General features: G+C 45.3%; 1 protein-coding gene across 2 annotated transcripts in view; it reads right to left on the bottom strand.

The window, feature by feature from the left end:
* HTT (huntingtin) overlaps positions 1-27,075 on the bottom strand; it is a 2,178,328-nt gene that overhangs the window by 1,684,947 nt on the left and 466,306 nt on the right. For both annotated transcript variants that reach the window (XM_086964158.1, XM_086964157.1), the window contains 3 exons: positions 11,488-11,585; positions 10,120-10,259; positions 3,472-3,535 (listed from right to left, as the gene is read on the bottom strand). In XM_086964158.1, coding sequence (XP_086820284.1) covers positions 3,472-3,535; positions 10,120-10,259; positions 11,488-11,585 — 302 coding nt within the window. The remainder of the gene's footprint in view (positions 1-3,471; positions 3,536-10,119; positions 10,260-11,487; positions 11,586-27,075) is intronic.

Here is a 27,075-nt window from a genome sequence, read left to right on the forward strand (position 1 = left end):
CATTTCCAGAATGGAACTGTGCCAGTGCAGAGCCGCAAGTCGCCATTGCCCAAAATGCAGAAGCACTGCTGTAAAGTTTAAGGCTCAAGTGTGACGCTTGGGGAGTATTTAAAATGTGAAGCATTTGCATCTAGAAGTCTCTATCAGAAGCCCTTTTTCATATGTGCCACAAATGGAAGCACTACAGCTAAAGTGAAAGTGTTTTCCCTATCCTGCCATCATACTGTAGTGTAGTTACTAGTTTCCCACTAGGCCCTGCGCATTGGAATAACATAAACAGTAGTATCGACGTGGAACTGCGGATATTCCAGGCCTCCACTGACTATGCTAAACTTAATTGGGTTTGTTACCAACTAGCTCAGAGGTCACTGGAAACTTTCTTCTCTGCATGGGAAGTGATCAGCTTCCCTGGCACAGACAAGAAGGGATTCAGTTTTCCAACAACCGTGCAACATGACAACTTTGCTCCTCAGATCAAGAGTCAATCTCTAGGGTCGTGTGAAACAATAGACATGTATTTCACTCAGTCAGGTTAGTGCAGTTTACTTTCACAATATGTAGAGACTAGAGAGACGGGCGTTTGTCAATAAAGGGTTAACATTTATTGAACAGTCTTTCTTCTCGTACAAGAGAAATGTATTGCCACAATTGCAAGAATTGTTATTATAAAAAGTACGTACAGTAAGATAAGTATTGCGAAATAGAACTGTAAAAGCATTGATATGGTTTCTTAGCCATACAATGGTTTAAAAGTAATAAAACATATATACAGTCATATATACATTAGGCTAAAATACTCAACTGGTGCTTCTAACTAAGCCTACCCCAGTGTGCCTGACCTAAGCCTAACACGTGGAAGGGGAGTAAGTAAGTAGCTTCAAGTTAAGTTGGTTTTGCCAAGGTTTGCTTCAAGAATTCTCATCTAAGGGTTTAGTCAACACCATAGCTCTGAATAGAATGATGGAGGATTGGTATCTCCTTCAGGGGTCACTCTCGATATCCCAGTCACCCGCGAGGGTAGACCGGAAACGCCGGAGCTGGATTTCTCTGCACGAGAAAGGCAGCGGCTTTCTTCAGCGCGTCGAGGAAGGAGGGGGGACAGCGTCCGCGGGCAGCTGGAATCTGCTGGATGTCTTCGCAGAGGGACGGCTGTTCAGCTCCTAAGCGTACTGCACCATCGTTCGCGCTTTAGCAGCGATAATGGTATCAGCAGCTTCACCATCAAGGGACAGCAGGCTGCAGCGACAGAGTGCTAGAGTCACCAACACGGGGTCTTGCAGGCAGCTTGCATCAGCAACAGTAGCTCATTGCTTAAGGCAACGTTGGTAATATTTATACCTGACAGGTGCCGGGTTTGACGCAAGTTTGCTGGACATAAGACGTCAATTAAAGATGTCACTAGGAAGTGATAGTTATCAGTTGCTCATTAGAGTTCCATTACTAATCAAAACACAGCAAGCGGGGATTTCCAGGTTTGCTGAGTTTTTATCTTGTTGAAGAACTCGGAGTGTTAATCTAGGAATATCAGATAGTGACTTCTGTTCTGTCATTGCACTAATTGGTTGCAAAGGAAGTCGCAGAGAACTATGCTGGAATGTGGCTCTGTTCGTGTGAGGCCAGAGATGACTTTTCTGAAAATCGCACTTAAACGGTTATGCCAATATAGGGAATAAATGGATTTATAGCAGGATAGGGGCATAAGGTCGCAGTATCGATCAGGAACCTAGATAAACACGCAACAATACTGGGAGAATATGTTTGTAGACCTTGTTCTATCTGTAGAAAAGATTCATCAGAGCCCAATGGTCATAACAACACAATTAAAGTTATAAACAAAACTCATGGACCCACAACCTAAACCCAACATGTTCACAATTGTTTTTCTGAGGCTACCAGAAGAATTTAGAAAAAAAAGTTTACGCTCTGAAGTCACTGAAATATGCTGTGTTATGTATCCAAGGCAAATTGTCTTGAAACAAACGCCTCTCATATCTAAAAAAGAACCACTGAAAAGGATGCATGGGAGAGGATGTTCCCACCAAATCATGAGTTTAGGGATCTGTGGAAAAGCTGAAAGATCTACATGCAGATTGTAGAAACACATGCAGACTTTAACGGCACCATACACCTAATCATGGAAAACATTTGTTCTCCAACAGCCTTAAGGTGTTCCTTTAGCTACTATAACCAACATCTGCAAAAGGTAAATAACTGCAAGCACAACTATGCAAGTAATATTCTGCCACTGAACTGAAAAAGACAAGGGCATGCTGTGGAAGGGACGCGAGAACTTAAAGAAGGATGCCATAGATTCCCAGAATGACGTAGAGATTGTGGGTCTAGTTTCTCGCCCGCAATCACATGTGCGAGTCAAGGAGACCCACCCATTTCAGGAACTAAAGGAAATACTGACGGCAACTGGGAGGGAGACGAACCTGGGTCCATGAGGAGAGAAGGGACGCAAGACAAGGAGCGGTTTGCGGACAGGAGAAAAAGACTGGCGGTGCGGTTTTCAGGACTTCACTGGAGGCACAATGGAGGAGAGAGATCCTTGCACTCAGCAGAGCTATTTACACCCGGTGACCTGAAGGAAGAGGATGCTGTGGTCCTGACCGCTACAGCTCAGGAAACGAGCCGTAGCACAAGGAAAGTGTTGTGGTGCATGATGTCTGAGTGGCAATAGAGTCACAGTGGTAGGGCATCCGAGGTAGCAGAGGTGGGCTAGGTGGGGGCCCGGAAAGTTTTAGTACTGTGCACTGGGGTACAGAGAATTCCAGGAAAGCACCAGAAACAGAGTACACTGACAGAGCATTCACTGGTAAACAGTGGTGGGATTGTATATTGGCATACCATGATATTCAGGACATGTTTTGTTTCTTCCTGAGGGTGTCTTTCCTGACGGGGGCTGTATGAAAGGAAAACCACACCAAAAAACACCCTGAGCTTGAAGATTAAAGAATGGAGCGACATAACTCCAGAGTGCCTATATGAAACAACTTTATTTTGTTTATCACTTCCTTCCTTATAAAAACAACCCCTTATACCTCATATACTGCAAGGTACACTACTTGTGTAGTGATCTGTTCCATCAATCTGTTACACATAGCTAAACACATATTTTCCAATAAAACTTGTAAGAGGACATAAGGTTACGTACTATAATCAACTTCATAAGGTTTTCACACGGTAAAGGCATATGATGACAGACTTCAGGCCCATATGCTAATAGGCTATGGACACCTGAAAATGCATGTGAACATGGCAACAACTTGTAATCTAGATAACATTGAGGTACTTTGATTGTCACTAAAGAAAATACTGTTTTTAGTGATCCAGAATGCAAACATAGTGTTTTTGGCTGAAAGTGAACCCATCTCTCCAGAATATTACATGCTTGAAAACTGAACCAAAGTCAGATTTGTTGGAATGAAAAAGACAGATACAGTGACTAGACAATTACGCATTACTCACCCCTGTATAATGGTGACATCCTTTATGTAATTTTTGAGTCTTTCCTTCCAGAAAGCTGACTAGCCTGCAGAGTATGAAAACAAATTACCAAAACACCACTCACTCCACAATCACAGTTCATGCAAAAAAAAATAAAAAATCACATGCAATATTAAAGAATCTTTATTTCCCTGCAGGAACCAAACACTAGTAATGACATGAAACAGGTTTCCCGTCCTCCCCGTTAGGAAAAACAAAAATAGATGGCTTCAATAGCAATATTATACGTATGATGGAAAATCATTCAACAAGACTCTGGATAAACAAGCCATTAAATGGCCTGCGAAAGTAGAGCACCGTAGAGCTCCGTAGAAAGTAGAGAGAGAGAGCAGATGTAGAAAATGGAGAAAAGCAAGTCAACTCCAATGCTGTAAGGATTGAAAAGAAAAATATGGGGGCTACATGGAGACTACAAAATTATTTCCATTTTATTACATTTGTCATAGTCACTTAGAACCATAGATATGTACTACTTGCTTAATACACTTGGTGAAAAATAAAAGAAAGAAATCATGAAAAGAAATAGGTATGTGCCACCAGGCTTTATACAATATCCCATCATCAAAAAAGAGGAGCAAAAGAAGGGTAATTAACAGGTAGCCCTCCAATCACTAAACCATATATTAATGACCTGAATATATAGAACACTCTATACTTTAAATGTAAGAGGGGCAGTGTTCATAACCAATCTCTGCCAGGGACAAGCCCCACTAATTGAACAATGGTGCCCCACTCTATGTGTTATGTAAACTTTAAAAGTTTGTCAACCCACCATAGAAATCCTCGCATCATAAACCGAGATAAAAATGGTGTGAAAGGTCAGAAAGTACTTCACGTAACCGTCACCCAAGGAGCTACTGGTTGGTACTCACTAGTTTGCTCATGTTGCAATCATTGGTAACTTTCATGACCAGAACAGAAAAGGGGAAAGTGGAAAGTTATTATGCCCAATTTTTGAACTTGTGTGAGAAAAGGTGAGAAAAATAAAAGTGTGGTGTCAATGCTTGTGTCATCCATCAACCATCTAGACCCCGTAAACTGCAAATGGGGAAATTGCTTTTCCAAGCTAAAATGAGGTGTGGCTCACTTGCAGTTGTACATACTTTATTCTTCGCAGTGACCGCACTCAGATCAAAAACACAGCATATTTAGACCCTTATAATTGGAATGGCCGACATGTTTAGTTGCCTAGTAATTTTTGGCAACATCATCAGGGCTCGGGGAAATATCTCCACCTTGTAAGTAGCAGCCACCAGTTGTTGACCGCTACACAGGAGAAGATGGGAGTTCAGAAGATTGGTATAGCGGTCGACGACTGGTGGCTGCTACTTACTAGATGGGGAAGCGTGGCTAAAATTTGTTTGTTCTCCGTATAGGAGTGTGTTGCCAGTAGGCGTCCAGTTGGCAACCGCCGGAAGGTCCCTGAAGTGTTAGCAAGGTGGAGAGATGTCCCCGAGCCCTGATACGGGGACATTACGGGGTCTGGATGGTTGATGGATGGCACAAGCATGGACACCACCCTTTTATTTTCCTTCACCTTTTTCTCACACAACTTCAAAAATTCGGCAAAATAACTTTCCACTTTCGCCTTTTCTGTTCTGGTCATGAAAGTCACCAATGACGACAACGTGAGCAAACTGGTGAGTACCTACTAGAAGCTCCTTGAGTGATACTTACTTGAGCTACTTTCTGACCTTTCACACTTTTTGTCTCCATTTATGAAGTGAGGCTTTGTATAGTGGGTTGACAAACTTTTAAAGTTTACAGAACACAGAGTTTGGCACGATTGTTCAATTAGTGGAGCTTGTCCGTGGCAGAGATTGGTTATGAACACTGCCCCCCTTACATTGAAAGTATAGAGTGTTCTATATAATCAGGTCATTAATATATGGTTTAGACAATATCCCCACAAAAAGACAATGCCCATACTATATTCAACTTAGCTACTATCTGTCGGTAAATATATCTTTGCGCATATTGATGCAGCAGAATTGTTAAAAGAAAATACATTTAAAGAGGTGTATTTAAAAATGCTTTCTTTTACCTGACCCTTAAATCATTAAGCCTCTATATTTGCTCACACATACCATTTATTTCAGCTATTCAATCAAACTGATCATTACTCTTAGCTATACTTCCCCGCCTTCAAAATTGGATTGTCATCTCAATCCTAAATATACCTCTTGACATTAACAGGTCGACACCAGTACCAGCGGACTCTTCCTATTTTTCTACAAGCTCACTAAGTGTCTCACCAAAACCAACCTATAAAATCCATTGCAATTAATTCCTTGTTAAGTGCACTCAATTGAGTGAGGGTTCATCCAGTTGTCTAACTTCATAACACTTATCCTCATTTCTACTGTCTCCGCTGCCACTGATGATTACGATAGTCATACCATTGACAAGCTTGACAATCACTACTGCTACACTCTCTTGGTGCTCCTCTCTCTGGGTGCCCTGGTGTTCTTCTAGGCCTTTGCTGTATCACTACTAAGGGGCACCCATAATAACTCTGCCCTACACTCATTCTGTGTTTCAGTAAAAGTGTCTCTCTGGAATACAATAACAAATAGCAAGTCGTTTAATCCACAAGAATGCAAACAATAATTACTCTCAAATGCCACTTCTAAAACATTTTCATTTTCCATCTTTTACCAACATGCTGCCACCGTCCCCTTAAAAGCTTGGGCCTCATTTGAATAGGATTTATAATGCCCCTCGATGTTTTCACCGAGGCAACCACCTCCACCCGCTACAATCTGTTTAAACGAGACAAATTCCAACTAAAGGCTTGCACTTTACTCTGCCTAGGTTACAACCAGCAAGCTGGGTAGCTGAAAGAACATTTGACAGGGCCTCCTCAATTCACTGTGTCATACAAATGTCTACTAGTCATACCTTCCAAGATCCATTTCCAAGTTCTTGCTGTTACATTAGCCAGGTGATAGACCATACATCATCTAGCTGTCAATTACACTCGAATTGTTTTGATCCCTAACAACATTTGTATGGCTTCATAATGGTACCATTCCACTGGAACACCATTAGTATCAGCCTAAGACCCTAATCAGTTGCGAGGGGAACTAGCCCACCATGTCTGTTTGAAACTTTCCCAACACCTTTCAGAAGCACCTTTGCTATCTACATGAATGTTGAGATTCTACTTCCTGGTATGGAGCACGGCCCACCTTCCGGTGGTCCTTCTTGTCCGCTCCATTCCCCTCTGCCAACACAGAATAACACCCCTTGCAATGAAGCATTTGGCTCAAGCTGAACTGATGTGTTCACGAGCGCCGCAACACCGCTTGGCTTTGCTCAGACCATCTCACACCTGGCTCCTGTGCTGTGATGCAGTTTAGAGAGAGATTTGTAGGCAAAAACATATGGCTGCAGGGCAGATTATACATCTGAAAATTTCCATGCCACCCACGTTTTTGATATGAAGAGAAAAACAATGAAGATCATCAAATAACGCACTCTGACGGTGACCATCTTTTTTCAGTGAACTTTCTGCTGACTGTTCTCTACACTCTACTGCGGGGACTTAGTGCTACCTAGTGGCCATAAACTCTGGGTCCTGCCTTTCTGTTGTCCAGAAAGAAGAGAAGTTTATGGAAATTAGCCTAAAAATACTCCATCATTGGTGCGGTCTCTAATTTTCACATTGAAACTGGTAGCTTACAATGTTACCTGCCTTTTGTTAATTTGCATTGAAACTTCCAATATGTAAATTAACAGTTTTACTGTGGTGATTGCTTCTCTTTAAAGCACTCGGAGAGTGATCATATTCACTCTATATAAAACTTCACAATAAATAGTGGCAGAATCTTATTGACTGCTAGGCGCACACATTTGGTACTCAGGCTTAGCAGATCACAATACCAAATGAAATCCATGATTGAGCAGCTGAAGTTGAGATGTACTGAGGCCTACCTGTACCAGCACAAGCAGATGAGCCTGCCACTCCAACGTGATATTAACCATAGTCTACAAAGGTGGAAGAAGGAATGATGATCTGTGATGCAAATCAAGCAAAGGAGGCTGGGCAATGAGGTATAACATAGTGCCCCTCCCTACCTTTCCTGGAAGGCACATAATCAAAGAGACAGATGAGGTGCTAATTCCCTAGAGACCACATAATTTTCCAGTATCAAAGAGGGAGGAAGCAGATCTGTCCTACCGGATACAGGGAAAAGTAATTACCAGATTAAGAACAGAACTAGAGCATAAGAGCAGAGTGGTGGCAGTGAATTACCACTCAAACTATGAAAAGTAGTGCAGACCTTCCTTACATAAAGGTGACGTTTACGGAAACATTTGAATACCTGTCCCTTACCATCAGTAGAACCCCTGTTTTGAATTTGTTCACCTGTGTGTTTATGTTACTGCCAATGACACAGAACTCAGAGTAAAGTACCAAAATTGTCAAGAATGCAATGTTGTCCTGTGAAAGAATGCAGTTTACTCTAATTTCCCAAAATAATGAACTCATTTTTCCATAAAGCTTAATACTGTCTGGCCAATTCTACGCACTAAAGGTAACAAATGTTACTAGTACCTAATTTACTGATTTCACTTTTTCAACCTTTCACACATGAAAGGTTGTGCAGCCCAGGTCAGGACTGAATTTTATTTTATGTCCTGCAAGGCATGTGAGATTAACATTTAACTGAATGAGTCATCGTATCAGCATTATCTGATTCTTTTTCCCACCTTCCTGCCATTAACGCCATGCACCATTTGTGGTGGGTAGGCTACACTTTATATTACCTGCTTCCCCCTTTAGACTGTTTCTCAGTCACTATTCCTGTGTTTGTGCAGATATTGAGCTCATTTTATAACTGGCAATTTCTCATGGCTTTATATTTTGGTTACTATTGCAATTTTTATCTTCTGTATACCGGTTTCTCAGCCACTATTTTTGAGGAATACACTTGTGCTGTAAACAAACCCTTTAAAAAAAACTTCTAATGAAAGCTATTAGATTAGATTAAAGTATTTATAGACCGCATGGCTGCCTCGGCAAAAAGGCATCTCAGCGCTAAGAGCAGATCGGAGCGGAGAACTTAGGAGGCAACTAAGTCTGAGAAAAGAGCCATGTTTTTACATGCCGTCTGAAGGTTTTATGGTCGGGTTCAGCACGGATGTTAAAAAGGGAGTGAGTTCCATATTTTGGTGTATGGCGTCTGAAAAACCGACCACCAGATCTGGCTTTACGTATACGCGGAGTCTGTGCAAGACACTGGTTAGAGGAGCCCAGTGTTCGGGCTGGTGCATACATGGTGCACAGGCCATTGAGAATATCTGGGGCTATACCGATCAGTATCTTGTGCATGATACGGAGTGTCTTAAAGCTTATCCGCTGCTCAATCGGTAGCCAGTGAAGGCGATGGAGGAGGTTGGAGGCGTGACTGAACTTCGGTATAGCAAAGATAGCATGTGCTGCCGCGTTCTGGACTTATTGCAATCTCTTCATCACCGATTTGTTAGACCCGAGGAGGAGAGCATTGCAATAGTCCAGGCGGGCCAGGATAGACGCCTGAACAATCAGCTGGCGTGTTTGAGCATCAAAGAGACCCAGAATCGGTCTCAGACCACGGAGTATCCCAAAGCATTTTCCGGCCACTGTTTTTGCATGCGTTTCAAAGCTCAGATCTTTATCTAATAGGATGCCCAAGTTTTTTACCATGGTTTTAGGATCCGGGGGGTTACCAAGTGCCGGAGGCCACCATTCATTAGTCCACAGATGGGAATATTTACCCACTAAGAGGATTTCTCACTTGGAAGAATTTAATTGCAAACAATTGTTAGTCATCCATTCCGCAATAGCGGAAATATCCTCTTTGAATTTTTGTTTGTCTTGGGTGGGGTTGTTAGAGAAGGTGAACACCAGTTGGGTGTCATCGGCGTATGACACCAGGGACATACCTCTGGCTTTGGCTATTCTTGCCAGAGGGTTCACGTAAATATTGAAGAGCCTGGGGCTTAGAGCAGAGCCCTGAGGGACCCTGCATCGAAGTGTATGGGTATGGGAGGCAAAAGGGAGAGCTGTTACTTGGAACGTTCGTTCCGATAGGAAAGAGGCAAACCAGGCAAGTGCCGTATTTCCTATTCCAATTTCCTCCAGGCGTTGGAGTAGTATTTCATGTGACACTGTGTCAAATGCAACGCTTAGATCAAGCAGCACCAGGACAGATGTGCTGCCTGCATCCAGAGTGGATTTGAGGTGTTCAGCCTCCGTTAACAGGGCCGACTCAGTACTATAACGGGAACGGAAGCCATTCTGTGAGTTGTCAAGAATGTTATTAGTGTCTAAAAATTGCGTAAGTGCAGTGTTCACATAGGCTTCCAAAATTTTAGACATAAACAGAAGCAGTGGAATAGGGCGGTAGTTTTCTGCTTTGGAACCATCAAGTGTGGGTTTGTTAAGCAGGGGTACTACTTTAGCGTGCTTCCATGTTTTTGGCACTGTCGCAGTGGAGGGAGTGATTAAGTAATTCTAGGCATGTAGGCAGAAGATCTGAGCTATTCTCTGTGAAAGGACTAAGTCAACAGGCAAATCATGCAATTATATTTTTTTCTGGGAAAAAGTTGATATATGCTTACCTAAAATCAATGTCGGCTAGAGTTTCTAAAAGCTCTGTTCTTACTAACCAGTAAGAACTATTCCTCAGCATTAAAAGATCAATTATGAGTTGTAAACCTAGTTCGCTGTAGGTGCTGCTGCATAAACTCATGATGCAGTGCTAAAAGAGACAAAAAAATAACACAAATTAATGTATACATATGAAACAACTGCGCTCAAACATAGTGATATTTGAATGTTGTATTCGCTAAATAGCAGTAAAGCAGGTAGAACATATGTGTGGGCCCAATTATGAGTCAACATGATCTCCAGGAAGACAATTTCAGCTACAACAATTGGCCATTGTTTCCTTTCACAAGAAACAACCTGAGATGAGTTTCTGGCTCTTTCTGGCATAGTCAGTGAGATGTAGCTGGATTAGAAGTATACAACGTATACTGGCTAGTACAAATGCAAGATCGGTAAAGTTACATCTCACCAAGATTTTTTTCTCTTTAGATTTTAAATGCCTTTAGCAGGCAGACCAGCAGTGTGTGTTATGACTACATCAGTGCACCGTGGCAGCTCTTGTGTTCGAATATCTAATTTATTTAGCATCACCTTTATATCAATTGTTTGAAGGGTCTTGATTTTCTTGGGAAATCTGACCACAGGTTTCTCCTCCTGGGTTAGCACTTCTGCCACAAATCCGAGAAAAATCAATTACCGCTGAACTCTATATCAGAGTCATAATACTACAAATTCTAAACCACAGCCTTGTATTGAGTAGTGTCAGTCAGTATGGCAGAATACATTACCTCCACCATTCAGAGGGTACTCCACCTGCCAAATTTACAATGGTCTGCCAGCCCAGGGAACGTGGTGATTCCTTGCAATGTACAAAAATGTTGAACATCTGCTGTCTGATTTGATGGACGTACATCAAAAGTTAAACTTTTTTGTTTTGTTTTTCGAAACACAAACTCCTAAAGCTGGAGTTTATTTCTGAAAAACAAAGAACTAATGACTGCAACATCTTTGAAGTTTCTTTTTAGGGTGTGGGGCTATTCTTGGTTTTTTTTCCAGTCCCTTAGTACCATGTTTTTCCTGGTGGTGACAGACAGGAAAAATAAAGACATTATACCGGTCACCCTAAATAGGGAGGAAGGTGTAATGATGCTTTCTCCACGGACCCTACTCCATCAGGAAGTTGAAGGAAGTGCTCCATTTGAGTACTTAAGATCCACCCAACTCTAAATTAGGCCAGCAGACGGAGGGTTTGGCAATCAGTGTACTCGTCGCATTTGCAATAGAGTACCCTGTCCGCCAAATTCTAAATTAGATACAGGTCTTCATTCATTATCTAGCCTAAATGTAAAATGTAAATCAAAATAAATAGGTCTTCTTACCCTTACTGCAACACAAGCCAATTTGCATGCAACTGAGGATTCATCTTTTAGGACTTTTTGCAGCAAAGGTATGCAGTCGACCACAGCAAACGTGTTTCCTAATAAGTCAAGAGAAGTGGAAAATAAAATATCTAGCATAACTTTACAAAAGTCAGATTATTTTGTTGCTAATATGTTAACATACCAATAACATTAGCATGCAAATCTACCAAGCACAAACAGATATATCAGTATCAATATTACCAAAGGTTAATTTCCATTACAAAATTATTCATTCATTCATATTTTACAGAGTGCTAACAGCTGTCCCAAAGGGCATCCCTGTGCTGTGCTTAGCTATACAATCATGCTACCGCCATTAGAAAATGGAATACATCCAGGTTTTTTGTTGTTTTCTGAAGTGACTTTCTCTGCTAACAAAACAGAGTGGGAGGGGGTTTGTTCCATGTCCTTGCCACTAGAAAAGCAAGGGACACATTCCTCTCATTGCAAGTATGATCTCCGGGACGTGAAAGAGACTGGGATTGGGAGATCTTAAATGTCTGTGTTCACTGTACTGCTCAAACCTTTCAGTGAGATTTTTCAGACATGTGTCATAAAATGCTGTATGAGCAAACTAGTGATGTACTGAAAGCCAGTGACGTTGTCTTAGATGTGGGGGCTCAAGTCTGATGAGATAATTTAAGGACTAATTGTGCCACTGCACTTACAGCCAATGAATCAAATATTTTGGATATGTCAAACAGACTTCAGTAAACTTCTATAAGAGTTCAGAAACAGAATATTTGACTTTTTTGTACCGTTAATCGTCGATTTGCAAATCCAATAAAACATCTTACTGGAGTTAACTGCCTCTCCCAACACAAATCCTGCTCCTTTTAGTTGAAGTTTGTGTTCAGGTCCCGTTTACATCGGATTCAACCAAATATATTTTGTCTCCACCATTTCTGTCACCCAACAGAGTGGATTACTAGAGACCATGGCTGCACTATCAAAACATATTCAATATACAATTGACACACATTAGGTGATGCAAAGTCACCTTTCTCAGCAGGTGAACATATCTGACCACAACTGCACATTCTATTTAACATCCTTCCAACTCCCTATAGCGAGTCAGCCGCGCACCCAGTTGGACTCCTGGTTGACTCCGAAGTGTCTCTCACGTGACGTTGGAAGCCTTTCAGACACTCAACTGACCTGAGTGTGGCCTGGTACCATCCCATACAGCACTTGTGGCTAAAGCCTGATTTCAGCAGTGTTCAATTCAATATTCACTCCACCATACGCGACACTACATTCAAAGCACCTTTGCCTCGCAGAATGGTTAGGGCAAGCCCCAGAAGGAGAGTTCGGTGGCAGAAGGAGACCGTTTGCAGGCTGTGGAGGCGCCTACATCAACCACTATCGCACAAGAAAATATGATCTTTTTCCTTCGTGAAATTGGGTCTGAAATTGGCTCCCTCAAAACGGAGTACTAATTCTGGCTATAAAAAATGTGTAAGGAAGTATCTGAGCTGGACAACACAGAACATGATCTGGAGCACTCGGCAGATGCACGCTTAGGGGACCATTAGCTGCTCTGGCTCTGAGTTCAGTATCTCAGAGACCAACAGTGTGACTTATAGGCCATGTAAGCAGACATTAAAAAAAGCGGGTGACGCAACAAGATCCATATCAAGGGCTTCCCCCAGGGGCATCCCCTGGAGGCATCCCCGGGGGCTGAAGGAGAAGATATATGGACTTCACACAGGAATTGCTACAGACAATTATGGCCCCCCACGGAGGAGCCTTCACTAAGGCTTGAGCATGTACACCGGAATATGGCCAAGCCAAACCATTCAGAAAGGGATCTAGACATTCTCACCAGAGTCAAGTTTCTAGATGCTAAGGAAGTCCTAATGCAAACTGCCAGAGGGAAAGCTGACCTCATCTTTAAGGGCTTCACTATCTATGTTCACCCCTAACACTTAAGAAATACAAAGACTTCTAACCCATTACTGACGACCTCGGCGACATAAGGGTAAAATATCAATGGGGTCAATCTTTCAGTATATTTCTATGCCTAGAATGGCAAAACATGCCTGGTCCGTTACCTCCAGGAAACAAAGAAACATCTGGGACTGGTTCTAGCATTGAGCCATGTAAATGACATGCAGGATATGTGGACGGAGCATTATGGGCAGCGCCCTGAGTAGTATAGAATACGTCAGGGCTCCAGAACCCCTAGGACTCTGCCTAGATCATTTGAAGAGGTGACGGCCGGCATGATTGCATGCCTGCAGAACATGAAAACCACAGCTTCACAACGCTCCACATCCCAGCAAAAGGAGCACCACCACATTGACTCAGTTAAGCTCCACCATATGCAAGAAACCATCTCCACCTGGGTTTGTATCACAGGACGGGAAGAGACAAGGGGAGAGGGGCTGGATTTGATATTTTGCAATTTTTATTGGTTCTTCTCTTCTGAGCATTGCTCTGTGATTCCACAATGGTCATGTTCCTCATTACTGGTTGTAGGAAAGTGCTCTTTTTGACATGGTCACCTACACTTTTTGGCTGCAAAACGTTTTAATAAGTTAAGTGGAAATCCTGGTGCCAATGCTTTTGGACTGAAAGTGCACTGGGTCCCAGCTAACCAGACCTTCAGTGCCAGTGGTCTTTCCCTGAAATCAAGGTAAATGTCTAATTGTAACACAATTGGCAACAATTTTAGCCCCATCTAAGTCCTTAGTAAATGGCACCCCTGTCTTGGTTACTAAAGAGGGTCCCTATGGGCTACAGCATATATTATGCCAACCAAGGGATCCAACACAAAAACCGCAAGCAGCCTCACATCGCAGGATGAGTGAAATGGCGCAAACCATTTTGAAAACACAACATGGCACACTCCCTTGGTGCCATGCCACAGTACACTGCATATACTGTACGTAAGTCACCACAATAGCAGGAATTAGAGCCCTAAGGCAGGGTGCAGAATATTATATGGGAGGGCCTATCTGCAGGAGCAGACCGGCCCATGTGATGTCTAGTTCCATTTCTAGATGTTGCAAGTCATCAGGGAGCCATCTTAAGGACACATACTGGGCACTAGTCATTCCCGGTTTCCCAGCTACATGACGGCTACACTGAAACCAATGGTGTTTGGTATCAAACGTCTTGTCTTAATAAATCCATATGGATGCCAGTATTAGATATATTATGACATGCACTCATAGGGCAACTTAGAGGCACCCCTTGAAACCCACCAGTCATTTAGTGTGCTGGCACACTGGACTCTTACAGCCTACGTCTACTGTCAAATTTCTGACCAACCTGCTTGGGAGAGCAAATGCTCTCAGAGGTCTGGAACAATACCTGCTCCAGAGGAAGGTCACCACACCTCCTCCAGCAGGGTGGCTAGTGAATTAGCATACCAAAGCCAGAGGCTTTAATGCCTCTATCAGCTTTGATATGTGACCCTGGCTTCCTCCTGACTTGGAGAATGCCAACACCTGCCCTGGGGCACATTTGGCACTAGAGCAGGTGGGAAAATTAGCTAGTCAGTAGGCGTGTCACAGTATGAAGTTATAAAAGATAACAGGAGTGAAAATCCATCAACCTTGTTGGGGTTGGGGTAGAGAATTATATACAAAGAACAATATCCCAACCGGTATTGTTTGCAGACAATTATTGAGGATATCTCTACAGTATTATCCAAACAGAAAAAGGAGACTCAGTTTAACTTTCATATGTGCTCAAGGCATCATTTTTATAAGCATTCTGAGAAGTATAGGGCAATTGTAATTTAACAGTTAATATCAACACTGCAATTATTAAATAATACGTGACAGCCCAAAGTTGTACAAGGTGCACGAGTGCAAAGGTGAGTGACACTACGGCGACACACGTGACAGTGAGAGCATCACCCGGACAGCGCTTTACTTGCCCGCCCCAACCTAGAGGACAGATTGACTCTCCTCTCCCCACCATCACGCTGAGATCAGCACCGGCCTATCCATGGACCACGTGGCTCTGGATCACTCTTCAATCCATTTCTTGCTCCTATGCACTTGAGGTACCGATCATGTGAGTTCAGACACTTTACTCTGCCACGGGACGTCCATCGAGGTACCCAGACAGATCCTCAACTCGCGGAAATTTCCCGCCAACCCTTGTTACCAACCAGTTGCCAAACGCACTGCCTCCAGCCCCCTTGTCCTGATGATGATCCCAACTCTTATGGTTCGAAACACCATCGACTCTCCAGCGAGATTCTAGGCGCCCCTCACACAGTGGTTTTCGCAAAAAAATGAAAAACGAATAACAACCATCTTGAACTATTCTGAAACCACTTTGTTGCTTTTATTCACTGTACATAATTGCTCACTATACACCTTGCGCCATCCACGCTGCTCTCACTGTCACTTGTGTCGCCGTAGTGTCACTCACCTCTGTTTGGATAATACTGTATAGATATCCTCAATAATTGTCTGCAAACAATACCAGTTGGAATATTGTTCTTTGTATGTAACAGTATGAAGTTAGGCACACCCCTAAGATAGGCCACCTGAAGTGGACAGTCGAAGAAAGGTTTCACAATCTTGTTTTGGTAAAACTAGGGGGGGGGGGGGGGGGGAGTTATGCCCACTCTCCACAGGAAGTGGCCATATAGGGGGTGTAGTCACCGCAGGGGTAGGTAGCCCATTGGCTACTACCTTACACTTTCCTGAACACCCCTAAATTCAGTATTTAGGTAGCCCCCGGACACCAGGAACTCAGATTTGTCTACCTGGGAAGAGAATAAGGACAAAGAAGAGTAAACAAATCAAGAACTGTGGACAAGCCCCAAAACTGGCGCCAAACCCTGCCTGGCTCCTGCTCTCCCAAAAATAGCAAGAAACGGCTCATCCTGCTGCGGAATAGCCTCCCAAAACCCTTGGAGGATTGTCCAGTACTTTACCAACCAAGTACTATCTCCCTTAAGGTGAAGGAGTCATCTTCTTGCATCTGCAGGCACCATCCTTATCTGCCTGGTTCACCATTTAGTTCTACTGATCCACCAGATCCACTGAAGAAGCTACTTGCCAGGAGTGGTCATCGAGAGTCCAGGCTGTCAGCTCCATCGCTTCTCCAAGTCTTGAAATGCTGAGTCTTTTCAGAGCTTCTCTGCATAAATAGCCGTGGTACCGGAGCCATTGCAAGCACCAATGCTTGTTGTGAATCCGGCCCAGGCATCACCAACTTCAACCTGCCGACAAGGAACATCAGGATCTCCAAAGTCATCACTGGCAGTAGCCCTGGAGTCTTGTTTTCTATCATTCTCCTGGTCCCCGAAACCAAGTGAGAGCCTCTTAGTTTAGCGACCCACCGGGCAAAACACCTATACATCAGAGATCATCCAATACTGGTCTTCGTAAATAGTCTGTGTTGTCGTGCTCCAGAGACCCTCAATAGTCGAGCCCCCCTTTAGTTTCTGCCGGACCGGTCCCCCCATCCCCACTTGCAGCCTTTCGTCTTGCAGGTACCTCTCCACTGACTTTATAGCATAGCCCTCTAGGCTACCAACACAACCAGCACATCTGCACCCAGACATGCCAGGGCAGGTAATCTCGAACTGCTGGTGATTTCTTAGACCTTGGCCTCTAATCCCCTTAAGTCCAGATGAAAAACCCTGTAAATCGTTTGCTAGTATTTGAATGCAGTGAATATTTCTCTACATGAATAGCCAGCTTCCTACAATGGTACCCTCAGCTTACAAGGGTAACTTCTAGGCAGCGTTTCCCTGCCGGACCTTGGGGAGGGATCTTTAAAAGGAAGGGAGTTTGTAGAAGATAAAAAGTGGGTGAGACAAATCTAAAAATATGGCATACATGGGCTAAGCTACTCCCTGACCTGCACGATGATGGGTGATGCTCACAACTTCAAAATTCCTCCTTGAATGTGCAAGGGCTCAACTCACCACAACACACAAATGTTTGACACCAAGATCCTTATGTTCTCTTCCTCCAAGAGACCCACTTATATAAACAGGATTACTTCTGGATGCGTCATTCTATATATTCACATAAATTGTGGGCATCTACAACATCCAAAACAGCAGGGGTCGCTGTCCTTTGTAAAAATTGCTTAGCTCAAAATCCACTTGGTGTTTAGAGACCAGGAGGAATGCTACCATAAGCTTCGTATTCAGAGGATGAACCACATAAAGGAATGGTTTCTTACCTGTAATCCTAGTTCTCTCTTGGGGGAATCTTTAATGAAATCAAAAGCATTTAATAGTCCAGCCCAAGTGCGGGGTTCCCAAAGCACTTCTTTACAAAATATAATAAATGTAGATGCTCACCTTACTTCAGGAAGGCCAGGATTTGCACTTAATTTATTAAAACGTTTTGCAGCCTATAAATGAGGCTATATTAGCCAATTGCTTTAATTTGCATTTCAAAAAGGGTCAATATATAATTAAGAAAACAGGAAAAATGCCAGGAGCCAAGTAATTGGTACTTATAATCTCATTCACAAACCCTTTTAAAGGAAAATAGAGAAGTAAGAGGACAATGTAAACATATAGGTTGTTGTTCTACAGACATGAACATTCCTTCTCTCTCTGGGGATTTCCATTTAGAATCATAAGTGCTGAATAGAGTAGCCCATCCCTACAAAGACTATCCGTAGAGCATCAGTTCTAGCAACTGAGTCCAAACAATAGTGTCTCGTAACAATGAGAACCAGTTTCCATGTAGCTACTTAGCATAATTCAGTAATTGGAATATTCCTGATCAAAGCAGCTGCAGTTGCTTACCCTCTAGTGGAATGGGCTTAAGGTCTACCGGACAAAGCTTTCTGGTAGCATAACCGGATGCAAGAAACTATCCACCTGAATGTTGTGAAGGTCAGGACCAGGCTCTGATAACAAAAGACACACAATTGATGGACGGAATGCAGAACAAATCAAAACATTCACCCCCAGTCAAGAGATCTGGGTTAAATCTATCTTTCTTTTGCTCACCGTGCCACCCCAGTTTAGACCTGGCCATATGCAAATCAGTCTTGACCCTGTGCCTCATGGGAACAGTCCAGCCCGAACTGCCAAGCCAGGTCCTCCCACGCTATCCTGGCTGAAGAGGGGTGAATCCCCGAAACGTGTCCTAGGATGCTTGTTTCCAGTCCAGGAAGGACCTGGTCTGGCAGTACGGGCTGGACTGTTCCCATTGGGCGAAGGGTCAAGACTGATTTGCATATGGCTGGGTCCCAACTAAAATGGCAGCGTGAGCAGAAAAATGATGGATTTAGGCCCAGATATCTGTACTGGGGTGAATGTATAACATTGTTCTGCATTCTGTCCAACCATAGTTCTTTTCGCAGGCTCTGATAGCGGCAAGAAAACGAAAAACAAGATTGAATGTGAGGCCATAGAGAAAGATATCGTAGCCCTAGAGATCAGGGCACTGACAGAGAAAACGACAAACCTCTGCCAACAGCTACACCTCCAACAGCAAGACCTGCATGCTCTGGTGGAGAACAAGCACAGAGTCATGCACTGGGGAAGCAACTTCGACTGTACAACATAGGGGACAGGGCCAGAAAATTGTTGGCCTGGTTAGATAAGAGACAAAGACCGCTTTTGGGTGCTAGAGATTCAAGATGGGGCCAATGTGCTACAAATGACGAGTACAGCCATAGCAGACACCTTTGCTACCTACTACGAGGGTTTGTACACTCACGCAACAAATAGGACTGATGCAGACTGTGTGGACTTCCAGAAGAATATTGCCCTCTACACACTTACTGGGGAGGTGAGGTAGACTCAGGAGGCTGACCTGATGGAAGAGGAGTTGGCAGTTGCTATAAGAGGCCTTCAGTCTGGGAAAGTGGCTGGGCCCAAAAGCCTGCTAATAGAACTGCACAAGGGGGTAGCAGATAAGGTCACCACACCTATGCGCGCTACTGTGTTGGTTGGTTGCGCTAGCTGCTAGTGTTCTGCTTCATTTTTAGACTTTTAAAACTGCTTTCAAAAATTGCATTGTTGCACTGTTGCTCATTTGCACGCTGACCTTACCTGGAACGCTCTCCTGCTTCCCTCCTACCGCGGTCCACCACGGGCTCCGCCCGATTGTTGGGGAGGGTAGGGAGGGCGACAGGGCTATACTTCCGGTCACGAGGGTGGAGTCAGGGGTTAGAGGGCAAGCCTACTTAGTTGCCTGCAGTTCGTAAGACGCAGCGGACGCGCGCTACTGTGTTGGTTGGTTGCGCTAGCTGCTAGTGTTCTGCTTCATTATTAGCCTGACTTAAAACTGCTTTTAAAAATTGCATTGTTGCACTGTTGCTCATTTGCACGCTGGCCTTACCTGGAACGCTCTCCTGCTTCCCTCCTACCCCGGTCCACCACGGGCTACGCCCGATTGTTGGGGAGGGTAGGGAGGACGACAGCGCTACACTTCCGGTCACAAGGGTGGAGTCAGGGGTTAGAGGGCAAGCCTACTTAGTTGCCTGCAGTTCGTGTGATGCAGCGGACGCGCGCTACTGTGTTGGTTGGTTGCGCTAGCTGCTAGTGTTCTGCTTCATTTTTAGACTTTTAAAACTGTTTTTAAAAATTGCATTGTTGCACTGTTGCTCATTTGCACGCTGACCTTACCTGGAACGCTCTCCTGCTTCCCTCCTACCCCGGTCCACCACGGGCTACGCCCGATTGTTGTGGAGGGTAAGGAGGGCAACTGCGATACACTTCCGATCGCGAGGGTGGAGTCAGGGGTTAGAGGGCAAGCCTACTTATTCCCATGCAGTTCGCGACGCGCAGCGGGCGCGCCGCTGGCCACTCTGCCGCTTGCCCCCCCCCCCCCGACTACCCGGATTTGCTGGTCCAGATCTCAGCTTTTAGGACTGAGACACAGCGCTTGCAACTCTGTAATACGGTATTGCCCTTCTATGCTGGATAGGCAGTCACTTAGCTGCTCACATTGCTCCTTTGTATTAGAACCCTCCACTAAATTGACCAACCTACAAACCAGAAACTCCAGACGGGCTAGTTGCCCTGCTACTTTTAAGGCTGGATAGGTTAATTGCCGCTCCCTCCCTCATCATGCCAGTGATATCTGGTTATAATTTTCTACCTACGCTTGGGATATTCTGTTTTTAACAGAGACATGGATAAAAGATTCTTCCAATCCCGACATCCACCTAGCTACTCCACCTAGCTACTGTTTTGTGGGAATCAATCGGGAGGGCTCTAAGAAGGGTGGGGGTATTGCCGCTATTCTACGGTCTCATTTAAATATGACTACCAGGAAAATTACTAAGTTAGGTCTCATTGAAGCCATGTATTTTACCATCTCGGATACTTCCACAGACATCCTAGCAGGCGTTCTGGTGTACAACCCCCCATGCGTTCAACCCGCTTCACTCTCTACACTGGTAACCATGATTGCAGACCTGTCACTTAAACATACGCACTTCATGGTGTTGGCAGATTTTAATCTCCACATTGATGATACCACATGTACACGGGCAAATAATTTGCTAGATACTATGTATGGGCTAAATCTGACTCAGCTGGTCCAGGGTCCCACACATTTAGCTGGCCACACCCTCAACCTAATTTTTTCTAATCACCCTGGGCTTATTACCTACGCCCCGCTTCCTCTTACCTGGTCGGATCATTACCTGATTCCACTTGAGTTAACTTTACCTCAATCATATGGCCGCTCAACAATTGGCAGGGATCTAGGGAGAAAATGGCACAAGGTCACCTGTGCTGCCCTGGATTCTATCTTTTCTAAACGGATAGGACAGCCCTCTAACGATCTAAATGCAGATGTAGCCAAATTCAATATCTCCCTCTCTTCCTCAATTGATCTCATTGCCCCATTACGACCACTTGCCTCTTCCAGGTCAAGACCGTCTGCGCCCTGGTTCTCCTCCGCTCTACGGGAGGAAAGGAGCAGATGCAAAACATTAGAACGCAAATGGCGATTGACGTATGACTCGGATGCAAAAACTATTAACAAAGCTGCATTAAAGAGTTTTCACAAATTAAAACGGACCACCATGAGGGACTTCTTTGTAGAGAAAATTAAGAGCGTGGAAAACTCAGCTAAAACCCTATTTAATATCATCAAGGATTTTTCTAATCCCCCAGCCTTGGTGTCACAGATTACCCCCAGTCAGTCCTTATGCGATGGCCTTTCTGACTTCTTTCACAACAAGATTGTCAAGATTTCATCTACATTTAATCAAGATGGGGCTCGGCTTCCGTCTGATTCCAATGTCATGCAGGAGGAGACCTTTGTTTCATTTAAGAACTTAACTGTGGAGTCCGCCTTGACTCTGTTTGACCAGTGTAAATCCGGGTCCCCTCTAGATCCAGCCCCAACACAGGTGTTTGGCAAACTTTCCCCTCTGGTGATTAGCCCACTTCTTGCTATCTGGAACACCTCATTACGCATAGGCCTATTTCCTTCCTTGTGGAAACAGGCCATGTTGGTTCCGATTATTAAGAAGACAGATGCTGATCCATCTTTGTTTAGTAATTATCGACCGATATCCCTCCTTCCCAAGCCAGCAAAAATTTTAGAGACGGCGGGACAGGAACAGTTGGCGGAACATCTTGAAGCCAAACAACTATTGCATGATTCCCAGTCTGGTTTTAGACCAGGTTTCAGCACTGAGACAGCACTTCTAGAGGTGTCGGAATCTATTTGAGAGTGTGTGGATGAGGGCGAGGAGGCCATGTTGGTCCACCTCGACCTGTCTGCAGCTTTCGATACTGTGTCACATGACATACTGCTGGATCGTCTGCGCAACATTGGTATTGGGGGTACTCCACTGGCCTGGGTTAGATCCTTCCTTACGGGGCGATCTCAGAAGGTCTTTCTCCGACCTTTTGAGTCAGAAGAAAAACCTCTGCTCTGTGGTGTTCCACAGGGCTCTGCACTGAGCCCACTGTTCTTCAACATGTACCTCGCTCCGCTGGCTAAAGTGGTTGAAACATGGGGTGTCAGAGTGACATCTTATGCTGATGATACTCAGCTTGTATTTTCTTTTAGAGATCACTCTGACAGCAGTCTGGCTAGTTTCCGCCACTGCCTCATTAACATTTCCTCATGGATGACCTCCAATAATCTTAAACTTAATACTGATAATACGGAGGTCTTATTTTTCAATCAGAAATCTCCATTTTTATCCATACTGTGGTGGCCACCGGAGCTCAATCCTCCTCTGGTACCAGTTCAAGCAGCTCGCAATTTGGGGTTCCAATTTGACAACTCCCTATTTTGCAAAACCCACATCAACAAAGTTACGGCAGGGGAGGAGCCAAGCTCGACATCGTGATGGCCGCACGGTAGCTCGGCTCCGCCGGCCTCCCTGCCCAAACTCATCTATCCTGCCGCCCATCCTGCCCAAAAACGATAACATTTTATAGATGACGGTCTGCTGATACTTACCACCCGTCCTGGTGGCTCCGGCGTTCAGTGGGTATGCAGCGGCGTCCTCCCAGGAAGTGCGGCCTCCGTGGGGTGGAGACCAGGGCCTTGCCTTCAGCGAGTAGCCGGCGAGACGGTGTCGGTGGCGACCTCGGGTGGAGGATGGAGGCCGGCCGGAAGAGGCCGTTGTGCGAGAAAGCCGGAGGCAACTGAACGCGCCTGGGACTACCGTCCGGTGATCCAGAGGTGAGGTGCGGCAAGTTGTGTGTGGGGGACGCCGTGTTGGTGCTCCCCCCCTTGTTGCCTTGCCCGGCCATTCCGAACTTCATCGCTCGTGGCGGAGCGTGGCTCCAGCAGAACGGTGGCGCCGGCGGGTCCCCCTCTTTTGGTGGCCCTCATTTCTGCACCGAGGTTGCTGTTCGTATGCTTGAGGGGGATCCCGCTGGGGCCCCGCTTGTGAGCCCGTCCCAGGAATTGGTTCCGAAAAGCCGGCGCTGTACTCGCAAAATGGCGGCTGATGCAGTATGCTGTGGAACGCCCCGGGATGTCGCTGCTGTACCTCTGTACTGTGCTGGGGCCTGCACTGGGGAGCGTGAACCCACGATTGGCGACGCTCTACGAGCGCTGAATATTTGGCAAGTGACCTTGGCCTGGGATTCTTGTGTGCAAGACAATGTGGTGACCGCCATTGCTCCCGGGCCGTCCCTCAGAGATGCGGATGGGCCCGAGGTGGTTGCTGTTTGTTTCCCGCATTTTGGTGGGGGTAGCGATGTCTTCGTTCGCATGCGGGAAGATTTGCTGATGATCATTGACACTGATGTACATGACTGCCGTAAACAGCTTTTGCATTACCGTCGGCGGAGGAGATCCCATGGGTTGCTTCCATTGGCCGTTCAGCGGCTGCTCCGCGGCCCTTTCTCTCCGCTTTGTTTTATGCCCGCTACTTCGACATACATCGTGGCGATGGCTAGGAAAGGCCTGGGGTGAGCCCGGTTCTTAATCCGGAGGACTGCTGTTCGGTGCACGGAGTTATGGACTGCCCCAAATTGAGATAATTTGTCGAATCCTTAATATGTATGGCTACTTGAAAACATGCCAGTTTCGTTTTGGGCTGCACTAATTGTTTGTATGGGCGGGGATGGGGGCCGGGTTACATGGTATCCTCCCCCCTTGGCTTTCCTTTTTCCCTTTTTATCTGTTTTCTTTCCCTTTCCCTATATTATCTCACTCTATATTTCGGGTTCATGTTTAGGGCGACAGGCACGCTGCTGGGAGGGGTAGGCCATAGCCTTCTGCAGGGGTGCAGGGTGGGGCGGGTGGATTGGGGTCTATTAGATAGTTACTTGTTTCTATGGCTCTTTTGTGTCCTTTTCTTGGGTCTCCATGACTGTGCGTGATTCCCGCGGGGTGAGTGCCTGGGGTGGGGGGAGGATTGGGTATTCCTATATAATATGGTACTTCCAGGTTCTGCTTATCCTGACTTAGCCGCCCCGCCCCTAAGAATGTTTGCTGTCTGGATTGTTGATCGCCATTATCGCCGTGGGGCGGGTACAGTAACGTGGAGTCCCCTTTTCCTTTTTTCTAGTATTTTCGTTTTCTTTTACTCTCCGGGTTGGGCTGTATAATGATTGCAACTTTATCCGTCTCACTGATAATTTGATTATCATGAGAGTGATGTTCTGCTTGTCTTTGGGCACATGAGGTTGCGGGTGGACACTGACCGAAGAAGAATTGCAAGGGCATCTATGGTTTGAACGCTTTTGACTATTCTGATGACATATCTATGGACTCCCTATTATAATGTTGTTGGTTCTGTTCCCCGCCATGTGCACCAGGACGCTTATTGTACAACCGATCCTTTATTCTTTAACATAAAATTAACCTTCTGTGATCCTGTGCCGGGGGGTTACGCTCAGTTAGAATTATGGACTCGCAGCATTGTGTAGTATTGCGTAACCACTACGTACTTTTTATTGATATTGGTGCTTTCCAGTTTGTTCCGTGGCCGGCCTTTGGGTTGTAGGCCCGTAGTTGTATGCAACCATCGACACAAATAAAGGTTTTCAAAAATTAAAAAAAAAAAAAAAAAAAAAAAAGTTACGGCAGCTTGCTTCGGCAAGCTGCGTATGATTAGGAACATTTTTCCTTATCTTCCCTTGGATTCTCGCAGGACCATTATACACGCCCTGATTACCTCACATCTTGATTATTCAAACAGCTTATATGTTGGCGCCCCAGCTTTATCTAATCGATCGCCTGCAGATCGTGCAAACTGCGGCTGCCAGACTGATTGGCAATATCCCCTACCGCCACTCGGTCACTGCATACTTGAGGAAGCTACATTGGTTGCCAGTGACCCGCCGCATTCAGTTTAAAGCACTGGTCTTTGCATTTAAGGCCCTCAATGGACTGGGCCCAGACTACCTGAGAAAAAGGCTCAAACTTGTCAATTCGACCAGAGCTCTTAGGTCCAACAATCTTCGCCTCCTTGTTATCCCGCGCTTTCGCCGGTCCAGAATGGGGGGTCCGAGCTTTTGCGGTTGGGACCGCTAAACTCAGGAACAGCCTCCCCTTAGACCTAAGGATAATTTCCTCGGAGTCGCTGTTCCGGAGTGAATTGAAAACCTGGCTGTTCGCCAGCCCTTATCTGCCACCTCCCTACTGTTTAAACCTGCTGTCTGCAGCGCCGGGACACTCCTGTTGAGGGTAGCCGAGCGCTTTACAAGCTCCAAAATAAATAAATAATAAAAAAAAATGTTCCAGGCAGCACATGAGGAGGGCTGCCTGCCGGAGGATCAGAGGATTGCCACCATGATACTCAAAAAGAGCAAGCCACCGACTGACTGTAGCGCCTACAGATCCAAAGCTTTGAGACCCTCACGAGTGAGTAGCTGTGCTTTACACCCCTAATTTATTGATTGATACTCTAACTAAATGCAGAGGCTAGGTATTGTCGAAGATGCTGGCAACCAGGCTACCAAAGTTATCACCTGCATCATAAATCCCAACCAGTCAGGTTTTATGCCGCCTCAATTTGAGACGCTTGTACTGAGCACTCCATATGACTATCACCCTGATGTCCCTGGATGCCAAAATGGCATTTGACAGTAATGAATGGAATTATATCTTTGCCACAGGCTGGGCTTAGGGCTGAAATTCTTTGATTGGGTCAGACTCCTATATCAGGCCCATTGCTAGGGCGAGTGTCAATGGTGCAGTGTCTCACACCTTCGTCCTGCAAAAAGGAACGACAGGGATGCCACCTCTCACCTCTGATCTTTGGAGCTGGCACTCAAACCGCTGAAGGATTGGATTTGTCAAGTCCCACTGATACAGGGAGTGAGGGCTGAGAAGAGAATATCTCCCTTTATGCAGACTAGTCGGGTACTCACATTAACTGTCGGGTGTGACATGAAGGCTCTCCTCTTACTGCATGCTCCTGTGAATGAATGAATGAATGAATGAGGTGGGATTTGTCAACGCGCAACTATGCCCAATGGGCGTCAAGGCGCCTAACTCAAAAAACTAGCTGAGGGCAACAAGAGACAGGAGCTTACTGATAGGCTTTAATGAAACACCAGGTTTTCAAAGCTTTCCTGAAGAGATCCAGTGAAGGCTGTGATTTGATCTCAAGGGGAAGTGTGTTCCATAATTGGGGTGCCAGAATGGAGAAGGCCTTGCTCCCCCATCTAGCCTTCCTAGCGCGTGGGACTACCAGTTGGTTTAGCTCTAAAGAGCGCAAACATCTGTTCGGGACATAGCAAGGATCCCAGAGAATCAGCCGGGCCTGCCATCAGGGCACTGTAAGTAAGGCAGAGAAGTTTAAACGATACTCTGGAAGTGATAGGGAGCCAGTGGAGATTCTTCCTTGCCAAGGTCGCAGAGGACAGCCAAGGCAGGGCCAAAACAAATCGCGCCGCCGCATTCTGCACAACCTGTAGGCGCTGCAGAATGCCCTTGTTGGCCCCGGCATAGAGTGAATTACAATAGTCAAGCCTTGAGCCAACAAGAGCGATCACAACCTGCTTGCGTGCCTGTGGGGAAAGATAGTGAATGATTCTTTTAAGGTCCTGATGACACCCCAGCAGGTGGCCACCGTCCTATTGACCTGAAGTTCCATGGAGAGCCGGGTGTCAAAGATGACGCCTAGGTTCCTAGCAGATTGTGTGGGAGTGGGGCAGATGCC

This window comes from Lissotriton vulgaris, chromosome 3_2 (genome assembly GCF_964263255.1).
Source record: "Lissotriton vulgaris chromosome 3_2, aLisVul1.2, whole genome shotgun sequence".
Classification (NCBI taxonomy): domain Eukaryota; kingdom Metazoa; phylum Chordata; class Amphibia; order Caudata; family Salamandridae; genus Lissotriton; species Lissotriton vulgaris.